Source organism: Haliotis cracherodii, unplaced genomic scaffold (assembly GCF_022045235.1).
Source record: "Haliotis cracherodii isolate W230 unplaced genomic scaffold, xgHalCrac1.p SCAF_21, whole genome shotgun sequence".
In the NCBI taxonomy this organism is placed as follows: domain Eukaryota; kingdom Metazoa; phylum Mollusca; class Gastropoda; order Lepetellida; family Haliotidae; genus Haliotis; species Haliotis cracherodii.
The window spans coordinates 4,793,424-4,821,261 of NW_027266277.1; the positions used below are offsets into that span (position 1 = coordinate 4,793,424).

The following is a 27,838-nucleotide window of genomic DNA, read 5'->3' on the forward strand; positions in this document are numbered from 1 at the left end:
ATCTTACTAATCTCAAGGTGATCATGGTCATATAGTATCACAATATAGATTTTCATTATCAATCATCTTGACTGGGTGCCACTCTATTGTTTGAAGCAAATGCAAGTGATACAAAAGTTGAGTCTTATTGGTCAATAGGGACACAGAAAGCAAATAACTCGTAATAGCCACTGGTTGCTCTACGTTTGAGACCAGAAATTCCAGCCAAGTTCGGCAAGGGTGGAAACTGGACTTTTACAGACAGGTAACTCCCTTGCTTTGGGAAGACGACCAAACACTTGCAGAAACAAAAAATAATGATCAGCAGTTGACCCCTTGTTTGATTAGCGAGGAAATCCAAATGGCTGATCATGTGTTAGAGCAGTCTTGAAATAAAATTGAAATCTTGGATAAAACATGTAATTAGAAAAGGCATTGTGATGCATCTTGTTCAGATTTCAGCCCTGCACTACACCTGTTAAAGCAATATGACATCCCATAACTTTGGTTGAACATGGAATAACAAAGGTCAAAGCTGCAATAAAAGTGTTTATTGCCTTCGTAAGATACATCGCTAATCAAAGGGAGGCTACTCGTCACCCTCTTCTTCCTCCTCGTCCTGGTTGATCTGGAAGTATCTCAGTTCAAAGGCCTCTTTAGTACTGGCCACCACTCGGAGCCAGTCTCTGAGGTTGTTCTTCTTCAGGTACTTCTTTGTCAAGTATTTCAGATACCTAGAAAAGGAGCAATGACAGAAGTTTAGATTGTGTGAAGTATTACATCGAGACCAGCAGCATTAATGAGACAGGTAATGAGCATAGACTTCCAGTTAGCCCAAATCACAATACAATATTGCAAACAATGATCCATGCCTTTGGAGTACAAAGACACGCTAAATTTGGTTGCCTCTTACCACCAGCATAGGTTGATGATGACCTATTCTATGGTGGCATCACCACGTTCTGAATTTCACATCTGAGGAAAATGATAATTTGTGGTCTGCTCATTAATGTATTTACGAATGAAGGCCTGCAACTTTGAAGATGGGCTACTTATATTTCAAAGTCAACAACCAATCTGGCTTGTTTGGAGTGAAAATTATTACAGATAGCTAATTGAAACCACCTAGTAATTCAGATATATTATAGAGACTTGAGTGTCATTTTTCTCTTGCTTCCAAACACTAAAATTTCCACAAACAATACTCTCACAGTCCATAACGATTACTGTTTTCTCAGTCATAGAACCAAGAATCTTAGTTACTTAAACCTTCCCAGAAAAACTGATCAGGTATTGGATATAAAAGAAACAACGTCTGGATGGAGGAGAATGCAGGACAGGTTAGTGCTACGAACATACCTCTTTGAGAAGGGGATTTCAGAGGTAAGTTCAATCTTGTTCTTCTTCCTTTCCAGGGTGACATTGTTACCAAAGTTGTTGGTTTTGCCATCAACCTTGATTCTTTCATGGAGGTATTTTTCCTGTCAACACACAAGCCATGACATGGCGGTACAGATTAGGGAAGATGGCCCTAATCAGATTAGGGAAGGCGGCCCTAATCCCACAGCATGTGTTAGTACATTCAAATACTTACAATAGCATCATTCATTTAACTCATTTTACCGACTTGTGAGTCATAACCATCAGAAAATTGGAACAGTATTAGGTACTAACAAACTTAACTGCTGCTACAAACTCTGAACAGTGTAAAGGATTGGTTATTTCAACATTCCTATTTCTAAACAATACTTGACTTTGATCTACTAAGGTAGGTCTCTTGTACTTACAAAGCTGGCTACATCCATGATGCCATCTTCAACAGGGTGTGTGCAGTCCACCATATAGTGGAGGGTGACTCGCTTCTTGCGGCCTTTGCCCTTCCCCTTCTTTACGGGACCTTTGCTGCGTTTTGTAACTTTCTGAAATCAAATGTTAAAAATGTCTAACACAGCAGTCATCAATAATCCATCTAGGTCACAGTGACAGTGTCCTGTAAATAATCGTTCTGGCCTAAGCAAACAAGTGTCTGAAACCATAAGCAGGGCAATGATCCACATCATAGGGCAGAGCATGATGAATACCATTACTGGTAGCTAAGCAACAATATTTGGTTTTGGTTTGTTCTTTAACGCCGCACTCAGCAATATTCCAGCCTTATGACGGCGGTAAGTAAATAATCGAGCCTGGAGCAGACAATCCTGTAATTGACATCATAAACATCGATCCAAGCAATTGGGTTTAACGCCGCTTTAACAGTATTCCAGTTATATCATGGCGTTTCAGCTTAATGTGGGAGGAAAAATCGAAGTGATGCAGGTCTTAGACGTTTACCACTTTGGTGAAACCCACGAGCACGGGTATGGTGCTGACAAACCTAGAAACATAATCAGGCGAACCGGGATTCGAACCCCCAATCATAGGTTTCTGGCGTGCCCAAGGGACGCAACTCTGCACAGCAAATCGTGGCGCCTTAGACGACTGGGCCACCCGTGCCCCCAATTGGAATCGATGAAATGCATCAACCAAGTCAGCGGGCCTGACCACCCAATCCTGTTAGTCGCCTCTAACAACCAGCATAGTCGCCCTTTTACAGCAAGCTTGGGTTGCTGAAGACCTATTCTACCCCGGATCTTCAAGAATCGCAAAGGAACAATACAAAATTTGCCAACAGCATAGGTACAGAAATCATCCAAGATGATGAGTAGTAAATGTATCTACCAAAATTAGCATCCTACATTAACATTTCTAAGATTTCTGAAATTGTCTCTTGTAATAACTGGTTAATTTGCACATCCATTTCATATATTCTGTGGAAAACACTTTCTCAAAAAAAAGTGTTGGTTGGAAAAAGATCCAGAATTCTTGAACAAGTCTTAAGGGAGTATGGTTTTAGAAATATTCCAGCAATATCACTCAGCGGACACCAGGAATGCGCTTCACACATTGTATCCTTGTCAGGAATCGTACCCAGGTCTTCTGGTGACGAGCGAACGCTTTAACCACTAGGCTACCCGACTGCCCCGATAAATCAACTGCACTGATGGTTAAAACTTGAGTTACCCCCATTGAAACATCTCAAATTAAATATCCACCAGATGATATATGACCTGATTGAGGTATGACACTTTTAACAGTGTATTAAACGAGGCATGGGTCTTCCCCAACCTGATCAGTATCATTACCACAGTGAAATATTTCTTCAGATATCTGAAAGAATTTCTGAATTGTGGAACATTCACGTAACTGACTTGGACAGCGAAGATTAAATTATCTTGAACATGCATTCTGGTGTAAAACCACCTTCCTGCAGCAAATCTACAGTTCAGAAATAAAAAAACCCCAGTAGACTCTGATCGAAATGTATGTTTTTACACAGCAACATGGGGGACCGTCCGAAAATCATAAGGACCGGTTATCAGACCGGCTGACATAAGAGCTAATGGAAACACTGGATTTCGTAATATGCCCGCAAAGGAAGTCGGGATACATGTCCTACAGTGTCAGTTTAAAAATGGATTCACGTTTTTTTTTCTCTTCACCCAATTTCGAAATTGTTGGTTTGGTATCCATTTTTTTTTACTTTTAATTGCACTTCAGTAAATCTTGTGCCGATTTCACCTCGTGTGAGACATCTAACCTGTTAACACTGTCATGTGCACGTGTTAGGACTAGGCCTACTATATTCTGGCATTATTACAAACGCGTGAACCTTTCCATGACAAAATACAGACAATGATATCAAGCTCACGTCCAATATCAAGTAAAATTTGTTGAAAGATTACAGGGCACGAGAGATTTTTCGTAAATGCAAAAAATATTGCCGAGCCACAGAAACTCACTCCTGGCATGATGGCGGCCTTGAGTCAAAGAGGATGGCACGTGGGTCTCTTCACCGGAACTTGAGGGTGAGGTGCAGTTTGTTAGCATTTTTACTTTCAACATAAAATCATGAGAAATTACCTAGTTTGCATAATTTTAGAGGTAAAAACAAAATCTATATGTGTTTTTATCGAAAAGTCGGTGAAGGCTGGTTTGTCGATGTCTTCGCGTTTGCGATTTTCATACAAGCTAACACTAATAAATACAGCCGGAGCCAAGCTGGGAAATCGAAGCCACTAAATACTATTACCCTTACGAGTAGCTTTATATCAATGAAAATAATGTGTCTTTATTAATCTATATCAAAAGTACTTTGATCCGTTTACCATATGTGAACAATAAATAAATTACAATATGTTTACAAATACTATCTATGTGATTGAAAATGTTAATGCGTTTGGATTTAGAAATTTCAAGAAATATATCAAAACTTGTAGACATACAAATCACGATGTGAGAATTGTGGGATATATGCCGCCTTGAACTAGCGGAACCTCCCCTTGACGCAGCAAATGAGGTAGGATTTTTTAGTCACATTAACAAATTTAAGCTCGACGAGCAAAGACAGGCTTGTTTAATGGACGCTGTGTGCACTTATTTTACTAGATCTGAAATATGAATCGGTATAAGCTGTGATCTTGGGCATTATAGGTCGAGTAACGCATAAATTACCGGTTCGCTGGGACATCTGTACCTGCTTGTGATGCAGTTTGTGTTCAGGAATAATACCTGTCAGAATGTGTGGCATTGAAGACGACACAAGATAGATAATCCGCCAGTATTGAAAGGTTTTGTGTGTATGTGTTAAACTGAAGTTCATCAAACGATGCACACGCGTTATCGCTCAGGAAGGGGCGTAACCTTTGAATGTTGTTACAGCGAGTCCGACAAGGTGCTCGTCGTGTCACTCTTCGAGTGACTAATTAGCATGATAAATAGAAAAGATTTATCGACCACTGCCGTTGACAATTTGATATCTATTTCCAGTTGATGGCGAACTAGCAAGATGATTGGGGGATTGTTTATATACAACCACAAGGGAGAAGTCCTTATCTCCCGAGTGTTCCGAGATGACATTGGGTGAGATGTATTACCAAGTAGACTTTCTGCATCATATAATATCTTATCATTCAACTTTTATCATTGATGCAACCATGTTTTCTAACCATCATTGTAGATCAAAATATAGTTACATTCAACAATAGGTCTAGCAACAACCTTGTTTTGACTCTGGTTCCTATTCTGATGTTGTGTTCTATAAGGTCTTTGAAAGGCATTTAGAAGTGATACACATAAGGAAGAGAATATATGGATGTCAACTTCTTTATTATCAGGAACACAGCATTTCAGAGTAAATGCCTACTCCTTCATCAGGTGTGTTCTATAGCCTGTTCGATTCCCGACATGGGTACAATGCGTGAAGCCCATTTCTGGTGTCCCATGCCATGATATTGTTGGAATATTGCAAAGGCACGAAAACCCGGGTTTGATTCCCCACATGGGTACAATGTGTGAAGCCCATTTCTGGTGTCCCCTGCCGTGATATTGCTGGAATATTGCTAAAAGCGGCGTAAAACCATACTCACTCACTCACTCACTCACTCACTCCGTTATTCATATGGATCATAATCATGTCAATCAACAATTTATTGCTGGAATAGTTTTCATAGGAGGGAAACAACAAAAAAACGATAAAGATCCTATGTTTCCATTTTTGTATGTGTTAATATTAAAGTACTATGATTGCATTGCAATAAGCATGACAAGATGGCAGCTAATGAGAGTACTGCACTTTAAAATCCCTGATATTAGCACTAGTTTGAAGCTTGATTCTGTTAAAATTATTCTTTCTATCTAGAAACCTGAGCTCATAATAGCCCATATGAAAATTAAATGTTTTTAATAATGCTTGCCAATAGACAAATTCAGGTTGGGACACACAAAAGTTTTACAGGCTCACTTTACCGGCCACAGTTTTAGAGTTTTTATTTAGTCAAGCATTGGAAATGGGAGGTTCAAACATATATTTCCAGCTTGAAGTTAAGCTGGGCTAATGAGTTAATTTGCCAACACTTTACTGTTACCACTGTCATATACCTGGAATATTGCTGAGTGCGGCATTAACAACAAACAAGCTGCAGCCCTATGGGTAGTGTCAAACATTATTAGTGCTCATTTACTTGGTGATTAGAAACAGATTAATGCACAAGTGCACAAATATGAACATGATGATCATAAGAGGGAGTCTATTTTTATGAAAAATGAACTCAGAATTTGTTTAAAAAAAAGAGACGCATCTATTTACCTTAGGCGACACTAAATTATCTTTGAAAATATGCATAATGCATAAGAATAGGTGAGGTGGCTAAGCTTATTCGTAACCCCTCAGGATCAGACAGGGGTGATAAGCCTGGGGATTGTAAATGGGTGTCACGGACAGAATTATTTTTTATCCTCTTTTGTTTTCAGTCGGAATGCTGTTGATGCTTTCCGTGTCAATGTCATCCATGCCCGCCAGCAGGTTCGGTCGCCAGTGACAAACATTGCCCGAACCAGTTTCTTCCACATCAAGAAGTCCAACATCTGGTTGGCTGCAGTTACAAAACAGAATGTCAATGCTGCTATGGTGTTCGAGTTTCTCCATAAGATGGTGGAAGTTATGCAGTCCTACTTTGGCAAAATCTCGGAGGATAATGTTAAGAACAACTTTGTCTTGATTTATGAAATTCTTGATGGTAAGCATGTTTTCAGAGTTTGGAACTCAAACCTTAAGGATATTGATTGCCATTGTATTAGATGTGTAGTATACAGAATAGGCCTGGGACAAGTCAAAATTTACTGCTCAGGTATCCTAAGCCGTTTCCCCTAACCCTACTCAGGCAGTTTTTGAAGTAATTTTAAAACCCAACCCAGTCAGGCAAGTGACTCATAAATGTTTCCTGCCCATCTAAAGTTACCTGCCCGCATTAAGACATTATAAATATTGAAAAATCACGAAAAATAAGTGACTAATCGCATCTTGATTAAGGTGAAATAATGCTGACAATTACTCCTCAAATAATCTATGAGGAGTTATTATTAAACTGAATATTCAAGTTGGCTTAATAGTTAATATTATCTGCCAGACAGTAGGGCAGGTAGAGGCAACTTTCATGCAGCCTGACAGAAAGGTTACCAGCCACAGGCAGGCTGGCAGGTTGTTATTTTAGACACTGTTCCTGGGTACCTACTGTATGTTTAAAGAGTAGGGTACAAAATGTACCTGAGCCCTGGCAAAAAACTATTTAAATACACAAGATGATCTGATCATGCCTACGCTGCAACTTGTAGTGTGACCATAGTGTTATTGTTGTTGTCATTTGTATTATATGAGGTGACTAACTATGGGTTCTGGTAGTCCTGTGGGTACTCAGAACTCAGTACCCACCCGACCCGAGTACCTGAGTCACTCTTCCCAGCCCTAATGCAGTAGGTGGGGACATTTTGCAGTTTTAAATCTCACTGAATATGATGTGCAGAGTGTAGCCAAGAAAATTTGAAATTGGGGGCTGGGTGGCCCATTCCTCTAAGGTGCAAGAGTTTGCTGTGCAGAGTTTCTAAGTTTCTCGATTTGTCAGAACAATACCCATACTTGTGGGTTCATGAAAGTTGTAATCATCCTAAATGTGTTAAGATTTGCTTCACTTAGGTCTTTCCTCCAAGATTAAGCAGACATGCATCGATGTAACTGAAATACAGTTTGAAACAGTGTCACCTTTAATCCTAACTCATTTACTCACAATTATATACTAGGGACTCAAGGGATGGAAATCAAGAGTGGGTAATTTGTGATTGAGAGAACCATGGGAATGGATCCAGGGGTAAGAGTAGGTTTACTGAAATGGGAGCTCTGGATATATAGAGGATGCATCTGCATTTACGTTTGGATTCTGTATAGATTTCCTAGAAATAAGTTTTGCTATGATCTAGCCTGATAGCTGCTTGGACTAGCATTACTTTACCACCAGTCATGAAACAAAAGTACTGTATCTGACTGAAAAACTGTGACTTAAATACAAACTAGTTTATATCAAGAACCTAGTTTCAGGCAGGCCGAATTAAACATGTATTCCATGCAGAGATAGGTCAAATTAACTATCACGAAAGGCATTTTATCGTGACTCAGGTATGGGAAATATTCTGTCTTGTGACACCCCTACTTTTACAAACATTCTGTGCTGCCACTGAACATGCTGTATGTGAATGTCATCTTTTGGAAGATACTCTTTTTTATTTGTCAATCAGTGGAATTGACAGCTTAATGTATGTTGTCATTCTCTTATGATTCAAAGAGCAAGTAATGTATTACTTAGGTTTATGTGAAGTGCATTTTGGCTTCATCAGATTGGCACACCCAGTTGTCAGGCAGCCTAGAAGACTTGTGCTAATGTAGGATTTCTTTTCAACTTTGCAGAAATTTTGGATTTTGGCTACCCCCAGAACACTGACACAGGTATCCTGAAGACGTTCATCACACAACAAGGTGTTAAATCTCAGGTGAGACCAAAAGTTAAAGTGGGAACACCGTAAGTTGTCCACCGGTCCCGAGCCCAGAAAGCAAGGGGAACGTAAACTAATATAGAGGGTACATCAACCCATGTCCCCCGAGGGACCGGTGGACTAGCATGTCTTATGCTTGCATGCTTTGGTCCAAATTGTTAAGAATTCCACAGTTAGGCATTTATAGCAGAAGACAAAATTTAACAGTCTCAGTGTTATTCCCCCTAGATCTATTTCATTTGGAAAGTATTGTAAATATCCAGAGAATGGCATCTTACATAATCAATTCGAGATATAAAATTACTGTTGGTATGTTACAAATGTAATGACAACCGTTTGGCAATTCTTACGGGGAACATAAGAAATGTACCTTACATGTTGGCGGGGTACATTGAAAATGATAAAATGGGTCTCAGAATCAGAGCTGACATTCATGTGTATAAAAGAATAAACAAATTGTGGAAAGCTTTGATGCATATTCTGATAACAGAAATTTATATTAGTCTTTGAAAGAGGTTGGTTGAAAACTAACTGATAATGTAAAATTTTAAACTTATATCTCACACAATGCATTCTTCTTTCTTCCTCGATCTTATGTTGAAAGTGCTTGAACAGTTTCCAGTTTCTTAAAAACAATACACCCGAACACATCCAAGCATCACCCTGGTCACCACCCAAACATATGGGTCATGCACATAATCCCGTGCTCAGTGACCTTCAAAACCTGATCACGTCATTCTATTTCTCATCGCTACGCCAAGGTGAGTTGTTTGGCAATAGAGAAAATATATATATGTTTTCTCTCAATGGATTACGTATCTTAGCGTAGCTGTTTTTATACCACGTTAAGGGGAATGGGAAAGATGAAGGAAAGGCAATCCTCCGATTACTCGTTTTCACCGAGAAGCATCACCAATCTTCTCCAGCTGATCGTTGTTTGTCTTGACTCTACCTCGGCGGGATTGTCTTTCATGTAGCTGCTCCCTTTCTACTTTGAAATCCACCTGTGCCATCGGCTGTGGATCCTGCTGTACCGTTTCCTCCACTGACGCAACAACTCCCTGATTCTTGGGATCACAGGGACCAGTCTCTTGACCCGGTACCGAGTTTCAACTCTCTTGTACAGGCAGCCACCAAGGCCATACAGCAGTGCATGTATCCTCATCGACGCCTCCAGTTGTGACCAGTTCAACTCTGGTTCCGTTTCCTTCATAGCCTGCTCCTGTTGGTTCTGCTGTTCCGGTCCCATTGGTTGTTGAATATGCACTGGCAACTGACCATCACCCTTCTCCACCTTCCCCTTTAGAGAGTTTCGTACCTGCCGACCATGCTTCTGTTTTAAGTTGGATCGCTGATGAACTACATCTGGATTGCTGTATGTCAGTGAAGGATTGTTTGATAGGCCTCGCGGTTTCCTCAGCAAGCTCTCTGATTATCACCCTCCCTCCTAGACCAGTGCTGTTAGATATCTCTACCTTTTGCCTTTATGTTTGTTTCTTTGCCTACAAGATCAACTTTAGTCTGCCCGGTCTTTGAGGATGCCGGCACCCACGGCATGTCTACTCCTGTCTCGCCTCAGGTACTGGATGATGATGTGTCTACACTGTGTCCCAAACATTCCTTTACATCTTCAACAGTGGAAAACTGGGGACTCTCTCCCCATGACTCGATGGTTTGACGTATGCTGCCTCTGATTTCCACCATCCTGTCTGTGACAGAGGCCCTGTCACCATCACTATTTCAGGATGATGCCTTCATACATGGTGTGGTCCTTATGATCCATAACAAGGTAGAATCGTTTTCGAGTCTTACATTGACAACTTCATCCAGGCCAACGTAGACGCCACCATTCTTCTACAATATCTTCAGGCAATGTCTTCTCCACCCCCTCGGTTGGCTTGTCAACATCAGCAAGTCTGAGACGACTCACACTCAACGACTCGGGGCCCTGTTTGACACCCATCAGAGCAAAGTGTTTGTCTCCCCAGATTGTTGTTTGAAAAATTCAATGTCTTGTACCACCAGCACTCAAACATCAGCTCCTATTATGACAATGGCAACAGATCCTCTGCCTTTTGCGTCAGCCTCAAGCCCAGACTGTGCGAGGCTAACTCCACCTTCGGCCAATTCAGTGTTTCCTTTTGCCCTTCATCCTTCTCCCTACCGCTCCACTTGCATCTGCACCATCAGCAGTTGAATGTTGCATCGGGGTCTCTTTGAAGCTGTTTGTTCCGACCCTTCACCTCTTCATCAACAAGTTAACCGTGGGCTGGGGAGCCAGGTAGCAGGGTGTTGGTCGGACAACGAATGTTGTCTTCACATCAACAATCTGGAGTTAAGGTGGTATCTCACTGGTCTGTGCTTCTCTATTCCCCTCACCTAATGATACAGTCAGACAAGAATGTGGTAGTTTAGTTCATCAACAAGATGGGATCCACCAAGTTGATGTTGCTTCCCAGTCTCACTTGGCTTCTTCCAGTTGATCGACTCCCTATGCCCACCTGAAAGGCTGTCAGAATCAGAATGCTTCATACTTACTTGGCGGCTGCAGGTGCTCCCAGAAGAGGCTTTTCATTCCAATCTTGACTGCAGCAGTAACTGGTTTCCCAAAATGTGATCTCCTTCTGGCTCCACTGTATCATCCTTTGGTCTTTTCATCCCACTTTCTGCTCATCATCACTGTCACTTATGTCCAAGGTTTGCACCTTGGCTCAACAGCTGTCAGCAGCTCACCAAAGCAGATAACAATCGTATATACTTGTTCCTGCTCTCGTCCTACGTTCGTGTGTATATGGAATAAATCTTTAAACTCGCCTGCTTATCTGTAGGGACTTTGGTGTTTAACATCAAAGTCGCTGTAACTTTTGTAAGGCATGGTGTCCTGAACTTTTATTCAGCTCACCTTTGCCTTGCCTTGTTGTTGGTTACTGGTTGATTATTGTCAATCGTTCCTCTTCTCTTCTTGGCACGCTTTAGTCGCTCGGGTGTGTTTAATTGCCTTGTCGATGTGTTTAAAGAGATACCGAGAATATGCATACTATTGTCTGTGGGAGATAGTGTTGTGCTGTCTTGTAGAATCGATTGACTAGAGCCCCCTTCCGAATTGATTATATATTGTAGAATATGCATACTATTGTCTGTGGGAGATAGTGTTGTGCTGTCTTGTAGAATCGATTGACTAGAGCCCCCTTCCGAATTGATTATATATTGTACACACTGTTGTGCTTGTTTCTTTACAGCTACACGGTCATTCATTTGACAATGTCATATGTGAAAACATGTTTTGCATGTTCCTGATCTCACACTGTTATGTTCGAGTAGGGTATCGATTTCCCGCTCACGAGTTATGGTCATTTACATCACTAGTCAGTGGTTTAAGTATTTTATTTATTTCACTGTTTAGAACCAGGTTCCTCCTGTATGTCTCACCGTTGTAGTCTTACAGGCTAGTGTATTTACGTTCACCATCCAACCGTGGGATAAATGGTGGTGACAATGGTGATGCTGTGGTGTGTTCAGGTGAATTGTATTTTAGAAGCATGGAAACTCTCTTCAAGCACGTTTCCACATAGGATCGAAGAAGAAAGAAGAATGCATAGTGTGAGATAGGATAAGTATATGTAAATATACAATTTAGTGGAAAATTTCCAAGTTTATATATGTCCCTTTAAAAGTTCAACAAGCATCTTCCTGTTTTGTTAAGAAACAATAACCACCTGTCTCCACAGACAAAGGAAGAGACAGCTCAGATCACGTCACAGGTAACAGGACAGATTGGCTGGCGCCGAGAGGGAATCAAATACAGGAGGAATGAACTGTTCTTGGATGTGCTGGAATCTGTCAATCTTCTAATGTCACCACAAGGTGAGTTTCAGCAGCTTCTACATGAACTATTGAATCCATGTTCATGAAATACAGTGTTTTATTGTTAACTCAATGTTCTTAGGACCATCAAATATATATTAAATTATCAGACTGTTAAGATAGCTTATTTCTGTGTATGGAAGTTTGATCCAGGTGTGTTAGGCTAGTAATGAATGCTTATCCTAATTATACAGAGACATGTTTCACTTTTTCAAAAAGAGCACTAATTACGATGATTACTTTGTGTAGACCTTGACTGCAAATAGGCACCATGCACTTTCTGTTTCAGGTCAGGTGCTGAGTGCTCACGTGCCTGGAAGGATTGTGTTGTACACTACTGACTGACCACTTCCTGTTTCAGGTCAGGTGCTGAGTGCCCACGTGCCTGGAAGGATTGTGTTGTACGCTACTGACTGACCACTTTCTGTTATAGGTCAAGTGCTGAGTGCCCATGTGGCTGGATGGATTGTGTTATACACTACTGACTGACCACTTCCAGTTTCAGGTCAAGTGCTGAGTGCCCATGTGGCTGGATGGATTGTGTTATACACTACTGACTGACCACTTTCTGTTTCAGGTCAGGTGCTGAGTGCCCATGTGGCTGGAAGAATTGTGATGAAGAGCTACCTGAGTGGAATGCCGGAGTGCAAGTTTGGTATTAATGATAAGCTGCTAATGGAGAGCAAAGGCAAGAGTAGCTTGGATGACACAGCAAGCCGGGGGAGGTGAGTATTGGAAAGGGTTCATTTGCCATCCACCTTTGGAGGTCATTTTGGCATCTTGATTTATTTAAACCATCCTAAGAGATATTTGCACAGTCTATATATCTTGAATTAAACAGATCAACTGGTTTCCTTGACATGATTGAATATTTAGTATTTGATGTAATGTGTCACATATAGACTTAGATGTATTTTGTAGAATATTACTGGAAATGATGTCTTAAATGATGTGTTAAACCATTGTTCCTGCCCACAGCCACTTTGGTGGAGGAGGAAAGACGTCTATAGCCATTGATGACTGTCAGTTCCACCAGTGCGTCAAGCTCAGCAAGTTTGAGACAGAACACAGCATCAGCTTCATTCCACCTGATGGAGAATTTGAACTCATGAGGTACCTTGCTTTATTTTGTCTTTCCAGGGAAGTATTTTCTCCTGATTTTGTTAATTCTTTTTCCCTAGTTGCACAGATTTTGCAAACTCTATTGATGTTTGTGACAGTGGTTGAAGCGTCTTAAACATTATTTCTTTCTAAGTCAGGTCAACTTCAGTGACTTGTGACTCTATATGGAGCATTATGTCAACTCCACCCTCATCCTCCCTATACATACATTCCTATTTACTTTCAGATACAGAACAACCAAGGACATTAGTCTGCCCTTCCGTGTGATTCCTCTTGTCAGGGAGGTCGGGAGGCAAAAGATGGAGGTGAAGGTTGTTGTGAAATCAAACTTCAAACCGTCGCTGTTGGCCCAGAAGGTTGAGGTATGGAAAGCAGTTCTCCAGATACAAGCCTCATAGTGTAACTTTTTCCCAAGGAGCCTTTGGCTCCTAACAATTGTTTTCTGGAAGCCAATGCGAGATTCAAGAAGCTGTGTGAAAAACTAAGAAACCAAACTTCAAGATTATAGTCAGTAATGTATTATATTGTTGAAACATACCAAATGTGCCTAACTGCAGCAGTACTGACTCCTACCTTTGGTGTAACAAGCTCTGTTGTTAATTATGTTGTTGTAAATACTCGTTGACAAGATATTGGTCGCCATGTGGAAATTTCAGTCACCATGACGACCAAATTAGTTGCAACTTTGAAACCTGAGATAAATACTGCATTGGCATGTTGTACGGATCAAACTAGTCAAATAGAGACGGATTGCAAATTACAACCGCATCAAATACACAGACAATCAATGCCATATCCTCTTATTATTAATTGTTGCTGTACCTTGTCTATTTATTCTCAAAAACATTTTTCAAGACATCGTTAAACTTCTGTTAATCGTATTGGGCATTACCTTCCTCTTAAAAGGGGATACGTCATTTTGTGTCAGCAGCAAATAGATTTCCTCTCAATCCTGCATTGTCATTGACAAATAACAACATCTCCGTTATAGTTACATGAGTTTGGCACAAAAATCTGAATGTACAATGCAAGGTCTTTGAATGATGGCGATGCAATATCGTAACAGTACTTTTGCAGCACTTATTGGTTTGCAAGAATATGTCTGGTACACAGTTCTGATAGTGCTAGAAAAGTGCTCATATCTAGAGCACTGGGAAAGTTAGCTAAATTACGGTACTATGGAATCTGTCTGAACCGGACTTGTGTGGGACTAAGTGTTTTGCCGTGTTGGGATAGTGGTCCAGATGAGTGAGGTTTATACAGCAACTCCATCTCTTTTGGAAAACACAAGATTGAAAAAACTTTTTATTTAAAATTTTACAGGAGTCCAATCCTAATGTCTACAATGTTTACACAATTCATAGTTGCACGGTTGTCTAAGGCGCCCAATTCAATGTGCAGAGTTGCATCCCTTTGGCTTATGTCTGCCAGAAACCTGTGATCATGGTTTCGAATCGCTCTTGGACCTGATAATGCGTCTGGGTTTGTCAGCACCATATCTGTGCTCGTAGCTTACCCACCTAAGACCTGCATCACTCTAAGTGAATGGTAGGAAATGACAAATGAAGCACATTGAAAAAAGGTGGGTCAAAATTGTGAGGGTTCCAAGTTTAATCACATGGGTTAATGCAATGTTAATTGAGCCAGACCCCATTTTATGGCTGCTCATTAATGAGAACAAATTACTAAACGTGTGAGTAGATGTGGGGAAAATTAATCTGGATGTGGGAGCAGCACTTACACGAGAAGTTGGCTTGTACAATTTCATTCAGGAAGTCCACTGTAAAGAAGGCAGGATTAGACAGATTATGCTTGATGATAAGTTAACCTTGTGAAATTCCGAACCACGCATTTCTTCTGGTATTGACAGATCTGGATTTGTCAGTGTCCATTTGAAGCAGATACTGTTTACCTTCAAAATCAATTTGTTTAGTATGTTCTAAATGTGAATACACTAAGGTTGATCTTCACTGTTACTGTTTTGGTGATTAGACCCGTGAAGATACGGTGTATAATAGATCTTCAGCGACCTATGCTTGCGACTAACCGGATCGTGTGGTCAGGTTGACTGACTTGGTTGATGCATGTCATCGATCCCAATAGCAAGGATTGATGCTCATGATGTCAATCACTGGATTGCCTTTATATTGCTGAGTGCGGTATTAAACAGCAAACAAACAAACTTTTTTGTGATTAGAAATGGCATTGGCATTTAAATAGAAATTATTATTTGTTGAGAATTAAATTGTTATGTTTGTAATATACAAACCAAAATTTAGTTGTTTAGTAATCATTTTCTGACCTGTAACTACAGCCTTGATAGAGATTGTTTATATCTATCCAAATGTTTGAACATAGGGTCTGTGTTTGAAGGTTGACTGGCTCATTTCAGGTGCGGATCCCAACACCACTCAACACTAGTGGAGTGCAGGTGATCTGTATGAAGGGCAAGGCTAAGTACAAGGCCAGTGAAAATGCTATAGTGTGGAAGTAAGTATCATCGAGTGAGTCTTAACATCTTATCATTCATATTTTGTATACTTATCCTGTATTACTGCTTAAGGCATTTACTGCTGTTTTCTGACAGAAAGACAATTTGTGTGAGATCCAGCCGGTATGGCTGCGGCTCCCGTGGTCACCGGTCCTTCCCCCGAACTGTTGCTCCCGCTATCGGTTAAGGACCGCGTGGCCATGTTTTATGACCTCTTTGAGGCTTGAGGCTTCCGACAAGGCTTTCCCCGCATCAACCTTGCTGCGCGGGATCAAGCCGTCCTTGGAGAAAGCCTTCGCGGCGGCCTCCGGTCGGGGTCTCCCGTTGCCTCCACCGTCATGGAGAAAGGGTTCTTTCCCGGTACATGACCTTGCCTTTCCTGAGGCTGGTCCTTCCGAGGAGGCCCATGTTGAGCGGTTGGGTGTCCGTGCCCCACCAGCTGCTACGGTAACGCAAGCTACCTTGTCGCACTGAGACACTTACGTGGTTGCAGCGGCCAGTCTGGTCGAAGGTTCTACCACGAACCATGACCAGCGCATTTACAACTGCCTGCTCGGTTTAAATGCTTCCCTGGAGTACGTTGCCGGGGCTTCGGCCTTTATTTCCGGCACGTGCCATTTTCTCATGCGCCAGTCGTATCTTGCCGCCTCGGGGTTGGACGCTGCCAACCAGGAAGTGCTCCTTTCGCAGCCTTGGTCTGCGCGGACCCTTTTCAATAATAAGATCCCTGGGGTTCTGAAGGAACAAAAGGCTGCTGTGTCTGCCGAGGCCTCTCGGCACACACTTGATCTTTTTGGTTCCCTGTATAGGCGCCTGGGTGCCGCTCCTAAGCAGAGCGCGCCCCAGGATGCTGCGTCCGGTAGGTCTAAGGGGTCAGGTTCTTCTTCCTCCGGGAAGAAGCCCCGCCCTGAGGGCTCCGGTAAGGGCAATCAGCAGCCCTTTCGCGTGAAGAAGGGGAACTGGGGGAAGCCCAAGTCGTTTAAGGACGGCAAGGTCCCCACCACGTGACTTTCATTGGAGGAGTTCGTATGCCGACAGCGCCAACTTCGATTGGCCCGTAGGCGAACCCGAGTCACTTGGCCCTGGACAGTTGCGCCAGCCAGATTCCAGACTTACTGGGAGAATTGGGAACAAGTGTTCGACGACCCGTGGGTGGTCAATATGATCCGATACGGCTACCAGCTACCAGCCAGATCTCTAAGCGGATCCGCCACTCACCGTTGCCCCGTTGGCAGGTTTCTATTCGGAAACCGATCTTCCCACCCTTGCGGATGCCATCGGCAGTTTGGTGGAGAAGAGGGCAGTACGGGAGTTAGCTCTACCAGGATATTTCTTGTTCCTAAGAAGGACAGTGCCGAACTCAGAATGATTCACAATCTGAAATCGTTCAACGAGTTGTACCTGCACAAGCCGCCCAAGTTCAGAATGTTGACCTTGGCGGACCTGAAAGCTCTGATCATGCCGGCCGACTGGCTCGCTTCAATCGACCTGAAGGATGCTTATCTGCATGTTCCGATTCACTTGGACCATCACAAGTATCTCAGGTTTGTCTTTCAAGGCAGGCACTACGAGTGGGTTGTACTCCCATTCGGCCTTTCGACGGCTCCGTGGCTGTTCAACCGGTTAACCACCCCCATAGAGGGGTTCCTCCACAGGAGGGGTGTCAGGTACTTCGCGTACCTGGACGACTCGCTAGTGACCAATCGAATGATGGACACCCTGTCACGCCATCTCGATTTCGCACGTCGGCTCTTGGAGCAATTGGGGTGGATTGTCAATCTCCCCAAGAACTTGAAGTTCATCGGAGGTCGGTTCGACACGGTGACCCATTGCCTCTTTGTCCCCCCAGACCGGTGGCACAAGATTCAGGCGATGATGGCCAAAGTCTTAGAGGTGCAACAGACTATTCACTTTTGGGAACAGCTGTTAGGGCTACTTGTGTCAGCCCAGGACTGCACCGATTGGGGTCGTCTCCAACTCCGCCCGCTGCAAACGTTTCTAATCCAGTTGTTAGCACAGGAGAACAGTGCAACCGTCGCCCTCCCAGATCGGCTCAAACCGCATCTGGAATGGTGGACGGTCCCTTGCAACGTCTTATTGGGAGTCTCTATGCGGCCCTTCCGGTCACGTTGAACCTGTATACAGACGCCTCTCTAGTGGGCTGGGGCGCCCATAGAGGGGAAGGGGAGCTCGGGGCTGTGGTGCGTAGATGAACTAGGTCTTCCCATCAATTGCCTAGAGTTCAAGGCAGTGATAAACGCAGTCAATCACTGCAAGCATCGTCTCATCGACGCCCGGCTCATGCTGGCGACTGACAACACGACAGTTGTGTCCTATGTGAACAAACTGGGGGGAACTCACAGTCACTCGCTACTTGATCTTGCTTTTTACGCTCTGGTGGACAGTGTCCTGTGCCAGGTACGCGCCCGTCACATCCCAGGTGTGCGAAACGTATAGGACCGACGCTCTATCGATGCGTTGGGATCTGAGCCCCACGGAGTGGATGCTAAACCCAGAAGTGTTTCAGTGGCTGTGCGAACGTTTGGGTCGTCTGATGGTCGACCTGTTCGCAACCAGGTTCAACAATCAATCCCCGTTGTTTGTATCACCAGTCCTGGACCCGAGGGCCATCGATCACGATGCTCTCGCGTTAGACTGGGCGGGCATGGACGCTTATGCTTACCCGCCGACGGTGTTAATACCACTCATTCTCAGCCAGCTCCAAGGAGTTCACTGTCGAATGTTACTGATCACGCCCATGTGGCCAAACAGATCGTGGTACCCTGACTTGCTGGCCCAGGCCATGCAGTCGCCACTTCCATTGCCTGTGAGACCAGGTCTCCTGATCCACCCTCACACCCGTCAGCTTCATCCAAACGCAGGGCAGTTCAATCTGCACGCGTGGATGTTGTCACCGAGCGTCTGAGGAGTAAAGGTTTTTCTCGTCGGGCGTCTTGGGCATACGTTTGTATGTATCGTGATTCTACCCAGAAGGTGTATAATGCACGTTGGGCTATTTTCAGGAAGTGGTGTTGTAAACATCACATTCATTCGCCAGATAAGGTTTATGTGGAGGATATTGCTCGTTTCATGTCTCACTTACGAGAGACCCGGAAACTCTCCGGGGATTCCATTGCCAACTATGTCTCGTCCGTTGCTACAGGACGGGACATTGCTATGGGTACCAGTCTCTCAAAAGAGCCGGTGATTTGGGGTATTATCAAGGGTTTCAAGCAGCAAGATCTTAAAAAGGGCCGCCTTCGTCGCCAAGAATCAGAAATTTGGTCAAACGGAGAAAGAATTCACTGTAAGATCACTCAAGGAAATCTTGAATCAGATCGCTGTGTCCGGTTAGGGCCCATAAGTATAATCTTAAGGCTTCGAATGAACGCAGACAAGGGCGTGGCCGTCTGTTCATGTCGTGTAACCCTAATCACACTGCTGACATAACTCGCAACTCGATTGCGTTATGGCTTCGTTCTGTCATCAATCTGGGGTTACCGGTAGCGGGGTCAAACCGACATGAGATCAGGACCTTAGCGGCAACATTTGCCCTACGCTCGAATATATCTCTGTTCACGGAATATTACGAGGTTCTTACTGGCGTTCTGACTCGGTTTTTGCCAATCATTACCTCAGAAAGGTTTCTGATGATGACGTGGAGGGGTGCACCGACTTGGGCCGCTGATCGCGGCACAAAGGGTCGTCTAAGGGGTGAGTTCCTAACTCCACAAGCGTCAGACCTTGCACGGTGCTCAATCTGGGTCGTCTCCAATGTTCCCATCGCCGTGGGTACAGGAGTGGGGGTCCCGCAAGCCAGCGCGCTCACACCACAGGTGAGGTGGCTTTTTGTGTGTTTTGTCCTTATTTGTATTTTGACAATTATGTATTTAATTGTCTGTCGTGTATTCCAACCTTGTGATACATGCTTACTGGAATTAGGTCACGCGCCTAATGCGGACTTTAAGTAGGCTTGCTTTGGGATATACGGACCGGATGAAATTAATTTCCCTCTTCCCGACTGTTTAACCTGATCTAAGATTTAGCTCACACAGATACTGTGTTCTCATCCACTGCGGCGATGAAATACCTATCCAGTGGGGCTGTTTAGAGTCACCAATCGTTTGGCAATGACGATTGAGCCATATGGTATGCGCTTGACAGTGCTTTAGTATTCCTATAGGGTAACGCCTAGCTAGGAGCATGCGCATCGAGTCGTCCGCCTTGTTGTTTACTTCTGCTGGTTTGAAGGAACACGAGCAGTCAGGTTTGGGTTGTAGGTGCTCCCCACCGCCTAATGTGGTAGTCAGCCTCGGTATATCAGTGGTAACGTATTACTTAATGTAATTTGTAGAATTTTCCTATTCCGAATATTTTAAAGTAATACGTTACCACTGGGCTGCTGCCTGCCCTCCGTCCCCCGAGCACTTGCTCTCGCAAGAGAAAAGAGTGAAGGGTGTCACATGGCAGCTAGGTGGCTACGCACGTGCTGCATGAGGTCATTGAGATCTCTGTGGTAGATTTCGCTATAGCAGCATTTGTGGGAGACAACAGCCTTTGTATATCAGTGGTATTGTATTACTTATAGAATATTCCAAATAGGAAAATTCTACAAAATTCTTTAAAGTGGTATCCCTGGGTACATTTTTGACTGAATCACCGGTAGTTTGGGAAGAAACGTGTGCACAGCTGATTGCTATTTCCGGCTTAGTTTACGAGAAAATATACACACCGTAATCTTAATCTCTGCATATATATAAGAATGCCTTTGAGAGCAGGAAATACATCTTAAATGGTAAAATCATTGTCTAGATACTTTTATTGACCATGTTTGTTATGCCTGTTTATTCACCTGAAGTCGTTGACGGGATATGATAATGCTCATCAATTATTTGGACCCCGAAGGTAGCGTTTTTTGTTTTTTAAAATGTCCGAACAGAAAAATTTAAATGTCCTGCAAGCAATGTTTTAAATAGGGCATTTGAGATTCCCAATTGGACATGTCCGGCGCATATGACCGTTTCCGGACCCCTGGATATGACTAAACTCGGCATATGATTATGTAATCAATAGAAACCGACCATATCATTTTGATTTACTAAGCTGATGTGACTGCTCTTCCTGACTTGTAGAATCAAGCGTATGGGTGGGATGAAGGAGTGCCAGCTGAGTGCTGAGATTGAACTCCTCAACACAAATGATAAGAAGAAATGGACTAGACCCCCAATATCAATGAACTTTGAGGTGAGTAGCAATGTTATGAGAAGATCACATTCTTGCCCTCACATCAGCAGGGTTCTAACTCCACTTAAAAAAGAGAGGGTCCTTGTAGGCAAAAGAAGTGTACTGTAATGTAATGAAACGGTGTCGTGTACTGTACGTTTAGGTAATAAGATTTTGATCCTGGAATGAATCAGTGATCATGTGGATAGAGGTCATGCTTGATGTATAAGATAAGATACACCCGTACTTGTCCTCTTGATACCCTGTAGGTACAAGGAATAATATTGTGCATCCCTTGGGACGCAGGATATTTTTTCTGTGTCCATTCTCTACAACCCTGCTGTAAGATTTCACTGGAGTTTCTGAGACAAAAACTTGCATTACAAATCTTATTTTGAAAGGTGAAGAATATAACGTGTGCCATTCCAAAGATACTTTGTCATTATGCTCTGATATCTCATTCTGTTAACATAAAATTCAAAAACTTAATCCAACACTGAATGCTTGAGAACCAAGGTAACCTCAATGCTGCAAGTATGGGAATGCTTGAGAACCCAGGTAACCTCAATGCTGCAAGTATGGGAATGCTTGAGAACCCAGGTAACCTCAATGCTGCAAGTACGGGAATGCTTGAGAACCCAGGTAACCTCAATGCTGCAAGTACGGGAATACTTGAGAACCCAGGTAACCTCAATGCTGCAAGTACGGGAATGCATGAGAACCCAGGTAACTTCAATGCTGCAAGTACGGGAATGCTTGAGAACCCAGGTAACCTCAATGCTGCAAGTACGGGAATGCTTGAGAACCCAGGTAACCTCAATGCTGCAAGTACGGGAATGCTTGAGAACCCAGGTAACTTCAATGCTGCAAGTACGGGAATGCTTGAGAACCCAGGTAACCTCAATGCTGCAAGTACGGGAATGCTTGAGAACCCAGGTAACCTCAATGCTGCAAGTACGGGAATGCTTGAGAACCCAGGTAACCTCAATGCTGCAAGTACGGGAATGCTTGAGAACCCAGGTAACTTCAATGCTGCAAGTACGGGAATGCTTGAGAACCCAGGTAACCTCAATGCTGCAAGTACGGGAATGCTTGAGAACCCAGGTAACCTCAATGCTGCAAGTACGGGAATGCTTGAGAACCCAGGTAACCTCAATGCTGCAAGTACGGGAATGCTTGAGAACCCAGGTAACCTCAATGCTGCAAGTACGGGAATGCTTGAGAACCCAGGTAACCTCAATGCTGCAAGTACGGGAATGCTTGAGAACCCAGGTAACCTCAATGCTGCAAGTACGGGAATGCTTGAGAACCCAGGTAACCTCAATGCTGCAAGTACGGGAATGCTTGAGAACCCAGGTAACCTCAATGCTGCAAGTATGGGAATGCTTGAGAACCCAGGTAACTGCAATGCTGCAAGTATGGGAATGCTTGAGAACCCAGGTAACCTCAATGCTGCAAGTACGTGAATGCTTGAGAACCCAGGTAACCTCAATGCTGCAAGTACGGGAATGCTTGAGAACCCAGGTAACCTCAATGCTGCAAGTATGGGAATGCTTGAGAACCCAGGTAACCTCAATGCTGCAAGTACGGGAATGCTTGAGAACCCAGGTAACCTCAATGCTGCAAGTACGGGAATGCTTGAGAACCCAGGTAACCTCAATGCTGCAAGTACGGGAATGCTTGAGAACCCAGGTAACTTCAATGCTGCAAGTACGGGAATGCTTGAGAACCCAGGTAACCTCAATGCTGCAAGTACGGGAATGCTTGAGAACCCAGGTAACCTCAATGCTGCAAGTACGGGAATGCTTGAGAACCCAGGTAACTTCAATGCTGCAAGTACGGGAATGCTTGAGAACCCAGGTAACCTCAATGCTGCAAGTACGGGAATGCTTGAGAACCCAGGTAACCTCAATGCTGCAAGTACAGGAATGTTTTAGCACCAAAGTCACCACAATTCTGCAAGTACTACGTATGAAAATCTGACTTTGATAGTTCTGTCTGTTACGTTTTTATCTTTCTAAATGGTTTCTAATTTTCCCAGTGTAACATTTTGTTATGATATTGAAGACATTGATATTGCCCTGTTTTTCAACTGGACCACTTATTTCTTGTGTAGGTAGAATATGACAGTCTCTCATGTTTTGTTACAGGTTCCGTTCGCCCCATCAGGTTTTAAGGTTAGGTATCTGAAAGTATTTGAGTCGAAGATGAACTATAGCGATCATGATGTCATCAAGTGGGTACGATACATCGGCCGGAGTGGTCTGTATGAGACACGATGCTGAACACAACTCAACTAGGATAAAACAATTCAAATTCCCTGTCTACCTGGATACAAGTCATGTTGTTAGTATCATTAGGTAGTAGATGGAAGTGTTGTCTAGACACAGAATTACCAAACTATTACGTCAATTCATTTTACTGAAATGTGTGACATGGAAAGAGTTTTCAGTTTTTATCAAGGAGCAGCTCCATTTTCAAAGCATTCAAGCCATTACTTAACTAAGGATATCATTTAGAAATTTAAACATTTTTCAAGTTCACTTTCCCCCAGAACCCCTTTTTTTAAAATGGGTCAAAATAATGAGGTTCTACTGACAAATTGATTTGCTCTTTTGATTGATATCACTTTGTGTTGAGATTGCTGTGTGAAAAGGTCAAGTTTCCTCACATCCAGTTTGACTTTTCAGTTCTGATAGAGGATTGGTAAGAAGATGTCTTTCACATACAGTCTGAAACCTCTTTCCATTTTACACTTTTGGAACACAGTTTACCATGTACAGTGACATAGATACCACCAGAATTGTAACTTGTAACTTGCATCTTCCCCAAAATATCTTGGACACAAACACCTGATGCTTTTTGAAATTTTCTCGTAAATCTTGAAACCTTTGTCTGTAAAACAGACTGCCAACAGGTCAAGCTCCTCACAGTGATAGCCTGTTTGAGGAGCTCTCTATACTGTCGCTGCCACCAGTCACAGCTCCCCACTGAGATAGAGTTGCACTCACAACGGACTGACCATTTTGTTCAAGTGATGACTGTTGTAATGCTATGACTCTTCCCCCAGCTAAATAATATTCTTTGTTTTTCAATTTGAATTTTCCTTTCTTTACAACTAACATATAATGGTATTGTGAGAATGTAATGGGAAAGTTGGGTGCTTTCTGTAGGGTGCAATCATGAACCAATCTGATTAAACAATCAAAGCATAAATTTTTCTTGGAAATACTGCTAAATCAGTCGTAACCCTTTTAAAAATTCACTTTGATGGCACAAAGATATGCATTTGGGGTTAGAGGGACAACTTCAAGGCTCTTGTAATGGTCACATCCACACTGATGGCAGCGATGTTAAGGGAGTGTAACGAGGGTGTCGCACTTGACACGCTGGGAAGGAGGTTGCGCATAGATATTGCAAGGGAGATAACTCTTGCATATCTGAAAACTCAATTTGTTGATGTTGACACAAAAGTGTGAATAGATCTTGAAAGCAACATTTGTGTTGATCACCAAATCTATTTGATTTTGCTTAGATGTACAAACTGTGAATTTATTAGAGACATGTGATATTAATGTTGTGTCTAAAGAGTTGAGATTAGCTGTGAGTGTTGTCATTTGTAAAGAGGCAACCCATATGTAACTATCATTATCCATATTCATGTCAATATTAACACTTCAAATGTTTCAATGCCATTTGACGTTGTTATGAATTCTTACTTCAACTTTGTGTTTATCAGAAATCATGTACAAACTGTTCCAGAAAACCGAATTACACTGAACATATTGCATTTGAAAAACCAAAGTGCAATACAAATAGCCATAAGTGTAATAATATTCCTTGTGTTGTGCTTCTGATTGTTGCGACACCAGGTGTCAGATGCAAGCATACTAAATCATTCAGTTTATTTTCTAACTATTTTTTTCTTTAAGTTTCAGTTACAAAGTATGAACTCACACTTTTGAACTGAAACAATGTCATGTATGTGTTACGAAGTGAGAACGGATACTTACCCTTGTTTCTTGGGGCCTTGTACAAATTGTGTTGGAGAACTTTGATTTGTTATGTTACTGCCTTAGCTTTTATCATGTTATGTCTTATGTTATCGCTTATACCTATCTTTTATTTTCACTCTTTTGCATGGATTTGGAGGGATCAATTGTAAATACTGATAGTTTACCAAGTTGGCTAGAAGTGTCACAAATTAAGTAAGAGCAGATATTACTGCCAATATTGCATTCCATCTACATATGCATGATTTTGTGCTACAGATGTCAAGCTTCACCTGCTATTGGTCAGCCAGATAAATGATGCTTTCAGTGTTAGGTAGTCTTTACACAGTGCACCCATGTTAGTGACACCCTGCTGTACTTGCCCTATAATAAGGACACTTATGCATCATAGACAGTACTGAAAACGTCACTGTTCACACTGGTGTGGGTTAGTTGACACTTAAGAGTAAATATTGACGTGTATTTGGAGCCGATCGCTCTTCCTTGGTGAACTCCTCAAGTTAGTCAGTGTGGTCTGTAGAATTGTATAGAAATTACCTTCAGGGTTTCTTAGAATGAAATAATTTTGTATTACCGAAATTTGATGTGTATTTAAGTGACACTGTATGGAAAGCACTTAAATAGTCTGTGGTATGATTTGATATATATAAGCACATCACTCCCCTGATTCCCCTCATCTATGTGCTGTATGTTTATATTGTCTGGTATACTGTAGGCAATAAAGTATATCCTTGTCCGATGTATTGTGTTATATATGGCAATAGTAGAGACTTGTTGTCGTGTTGATGGCAGCAGTAGAGACTGTTATCGTGTTGATGGCAGCAGTAGAGACTGTTGTTGTCGTGTTGATGGCAGCAGTAGAGACCTTTGTTGTCGTGTTGATGGCAGTAGTAGAGACCGTTGTTGTCGTGTTGATGGCAGCAGTAGAGACCTTTGTTGTCGTGTTGATGGCAGGAGTAGAGACTGTTGTTGTCATGTTGATGGCAGCAGTAGAGACTGTTGTTGTCGTGTTGATGGCAGCAGTAGAGACTGTTGTTGTCGTGTTGATGGCAGCAGTAGAGACTGTTGTTGTCGTATTGATGGCAGCAGTAGAGACTGTTGTTGTCGTGTTGATGGCAGCAGTAGAGACTGTTGTTATAGTGTTGGTGGCAGCAGTAGAGACTGTTGTTGTCGTGTTGATGGCAGCAGTAGAGACTGTTGTTGTCGTGTTGATGGCAGCAGTAGAGACTGTTGTTATAGTGTTGGTGGCAGCAGTAGAGACTGTTGTTGTCGTGTTGATGGCAGCAGTAGAGACTGTTGTTGTCGTGTTGATGGCAGCAGTAGAGACTGTTGTTGTCGTGTTGATGGCAGCAGTAGAGACTGTTGTTGTCGTGTTGATGGCAGCAGTAGAGACTGTTGTTGTCGTGTTGATGACAGCAGTAGAGACTGTTGTTGTCGTGTTGATGGCAGCAGTAGAGACTGTTGTTATAGTGTTGATGGCAGCAGAGACTGTTGTTGTCGTGTTGATGGCAGCAGTAGAGACCTTTGTTGTCGTGTTGATGGCAGTAGTAGAGACCGTTGTTGTCGTGTTGATGGCAGCAGTAGAGAACTTTGTTGTCGTGTTGATGGCAGGAGTAGAGACTGTTGTTGTCGTGTTGATGGCAGCAGTAGAGACTGTTGTTGTCGTGTTGATGGCAGCAGTAGAGACTGTTGTTGTCGTGTTGATGGCAGCAGTAGAGACTGTTGCTGTCGTGTTGATGGCAGCAGTAAAGACTGTTGTTGTCGTGTTGATGGCAGCAGTAGAGACTGTTGTTGTCATGTTGATGGCAGCAATAGAGACTGTTGTTGTCATATTGATTGCAGCAGTAGAGACTGTTGTTGTCGTGTTGATTGCAGCAGTAGAGACTGTTGTTGTCGTGTTGATGGCAGCAGTAGAGACTGTTGTTGTCGTGTTGATGGCAGCAGTAGAGACTGTTGTTGTCGTGTTGATGGCAGCAGTAGAGACTTGTTGTCGTGTTGATGGCAGCAGTAGAGACTGTTGTTGTCGTGTTGATGGCAGTAGTAGAGACTGTTGTTGTCGTGTTGATGGCAGGAGTAGAGACTGTTCTGAATCCCAAGGGGATTCTGGTAAGAATAAGTTCCCAGCTTGTGGTACGAGGTGACTAAATTAATGGTCCGGTCAGTCTTAGTTGATTGTGAGTCACACTTTCCCAGACGCCGGGATATCAATCACTGCTTTGACAGGTCCAGACTTGATTTATTAACAGGTGGCCATCATAGTGTGGGGTAAAACCCAAAAATGAGAAGATGAAACAAAAACTATTGAGAAACAACTCAGGAGGACTCATCTGGTATGGTCCAGGAAGTAGAACGTCTGCCCGGAGAGCTGGAGAGCTGGTGGTCGGTGGTTCGATTCTTGACCACCCCATACCAAAATACTTTCTAAGGTGGTACATCTTACCCTGACTGGCATTCAGCATTAAGGGGATAAAAGGAGGAATGGTCAGTTCAGAGTCGGTATACTGTGTCTGAGTGGGGTATACAACTCCAACTTAACTGTAACATTGTACGGACTAGTACAAGCATTCACACACGTGTGCGGGTCACAATGTAAACTGCAAAAATCTTGAACCGTTAAACACCATTTCACCTCACTCTGCCTTCAGGCGTGACGTATACCCGTGCTCGTGGGTTTCACCGAAGTGGTAAACGTCTGAGACCTGAATCACTTCGGGCTTTCCTCCCACAT

The 27,838-nt window shown here is 42.9% G+C and overlaps 3 protein-coding genes across 3 annotated transcripts; 2 read left to right on the forward strand and 1 right to left on the reverse strand.

Annotated features, from left to right (window-relative positions):
- Positions 1-515: 515 nt before the first annotated feature.
- Positions 516-3,877, reverse strand: LOC139470709 (large ribosomal subunit protein eL22-like). The gene is made up of 4 exons (XM_071252973.1): positions 3,819-3,877; positions 1,767-1,898; positions 1,339-1,460; positions 516-713 (listed from the first exon to the last, which is right to left on the reverse strand). Exons 1-4 carry the CDS (start codon positions 3,825-3,827, stop codon positions 569-571), a joined length of 408 nt encoding a protein of 135 aa, XP_071109074.1. The 5' UTR covers positions 3,828-3,877; the 3' UTR covers positions 516-568.
- A 418-nt stretch (positions 3,878-4,295) lies between these two features.
- LOC139470707 (AP-2 complex subunit mu) lies at positions 4,296-25,846 on the forward strand. Its single transcript, XM_071252972.1, has 11 exons — positions 4,296-4,375; positions 4,846-4,938; positions 6,328-6,593; positions 8,312-8,394; positions 12,126-12,261; positions 12,839-12,986; positions 13,240-13,374; positions 13,610-13,745; positions 15,776-15,873; positions 21,007-21,118; positions 23,248-25,846. Exons 2-11 carry the CDS (start codon positions 4,865-4,867, stop codon positions 23,380-23,382), a joined length of 1,323 nt encoding a protein of 440 aa, XP_071109073.1. The 5' UTR covers positions 4,296-4,375; positions 4,846-4,864; the 3' UTR covers positions 23,383-25,846.
- A 49-nt stretch (positions 25,847-25,895) lies between these two features.
- On the forward strand, positions 25,896-27,251 carry LOC139471042 (uncharacterized). The gene has a single exon (XM_071253344.1). It carries the CDS (start codon positions 25,896-25,898, stop codon positions 27,249-27,251), a length of 1,356 nt encoding a protein of 451 aa, XP_071109445.1.
- Positions 27,252-27,838: the final 587 nt, after the last annotated feature.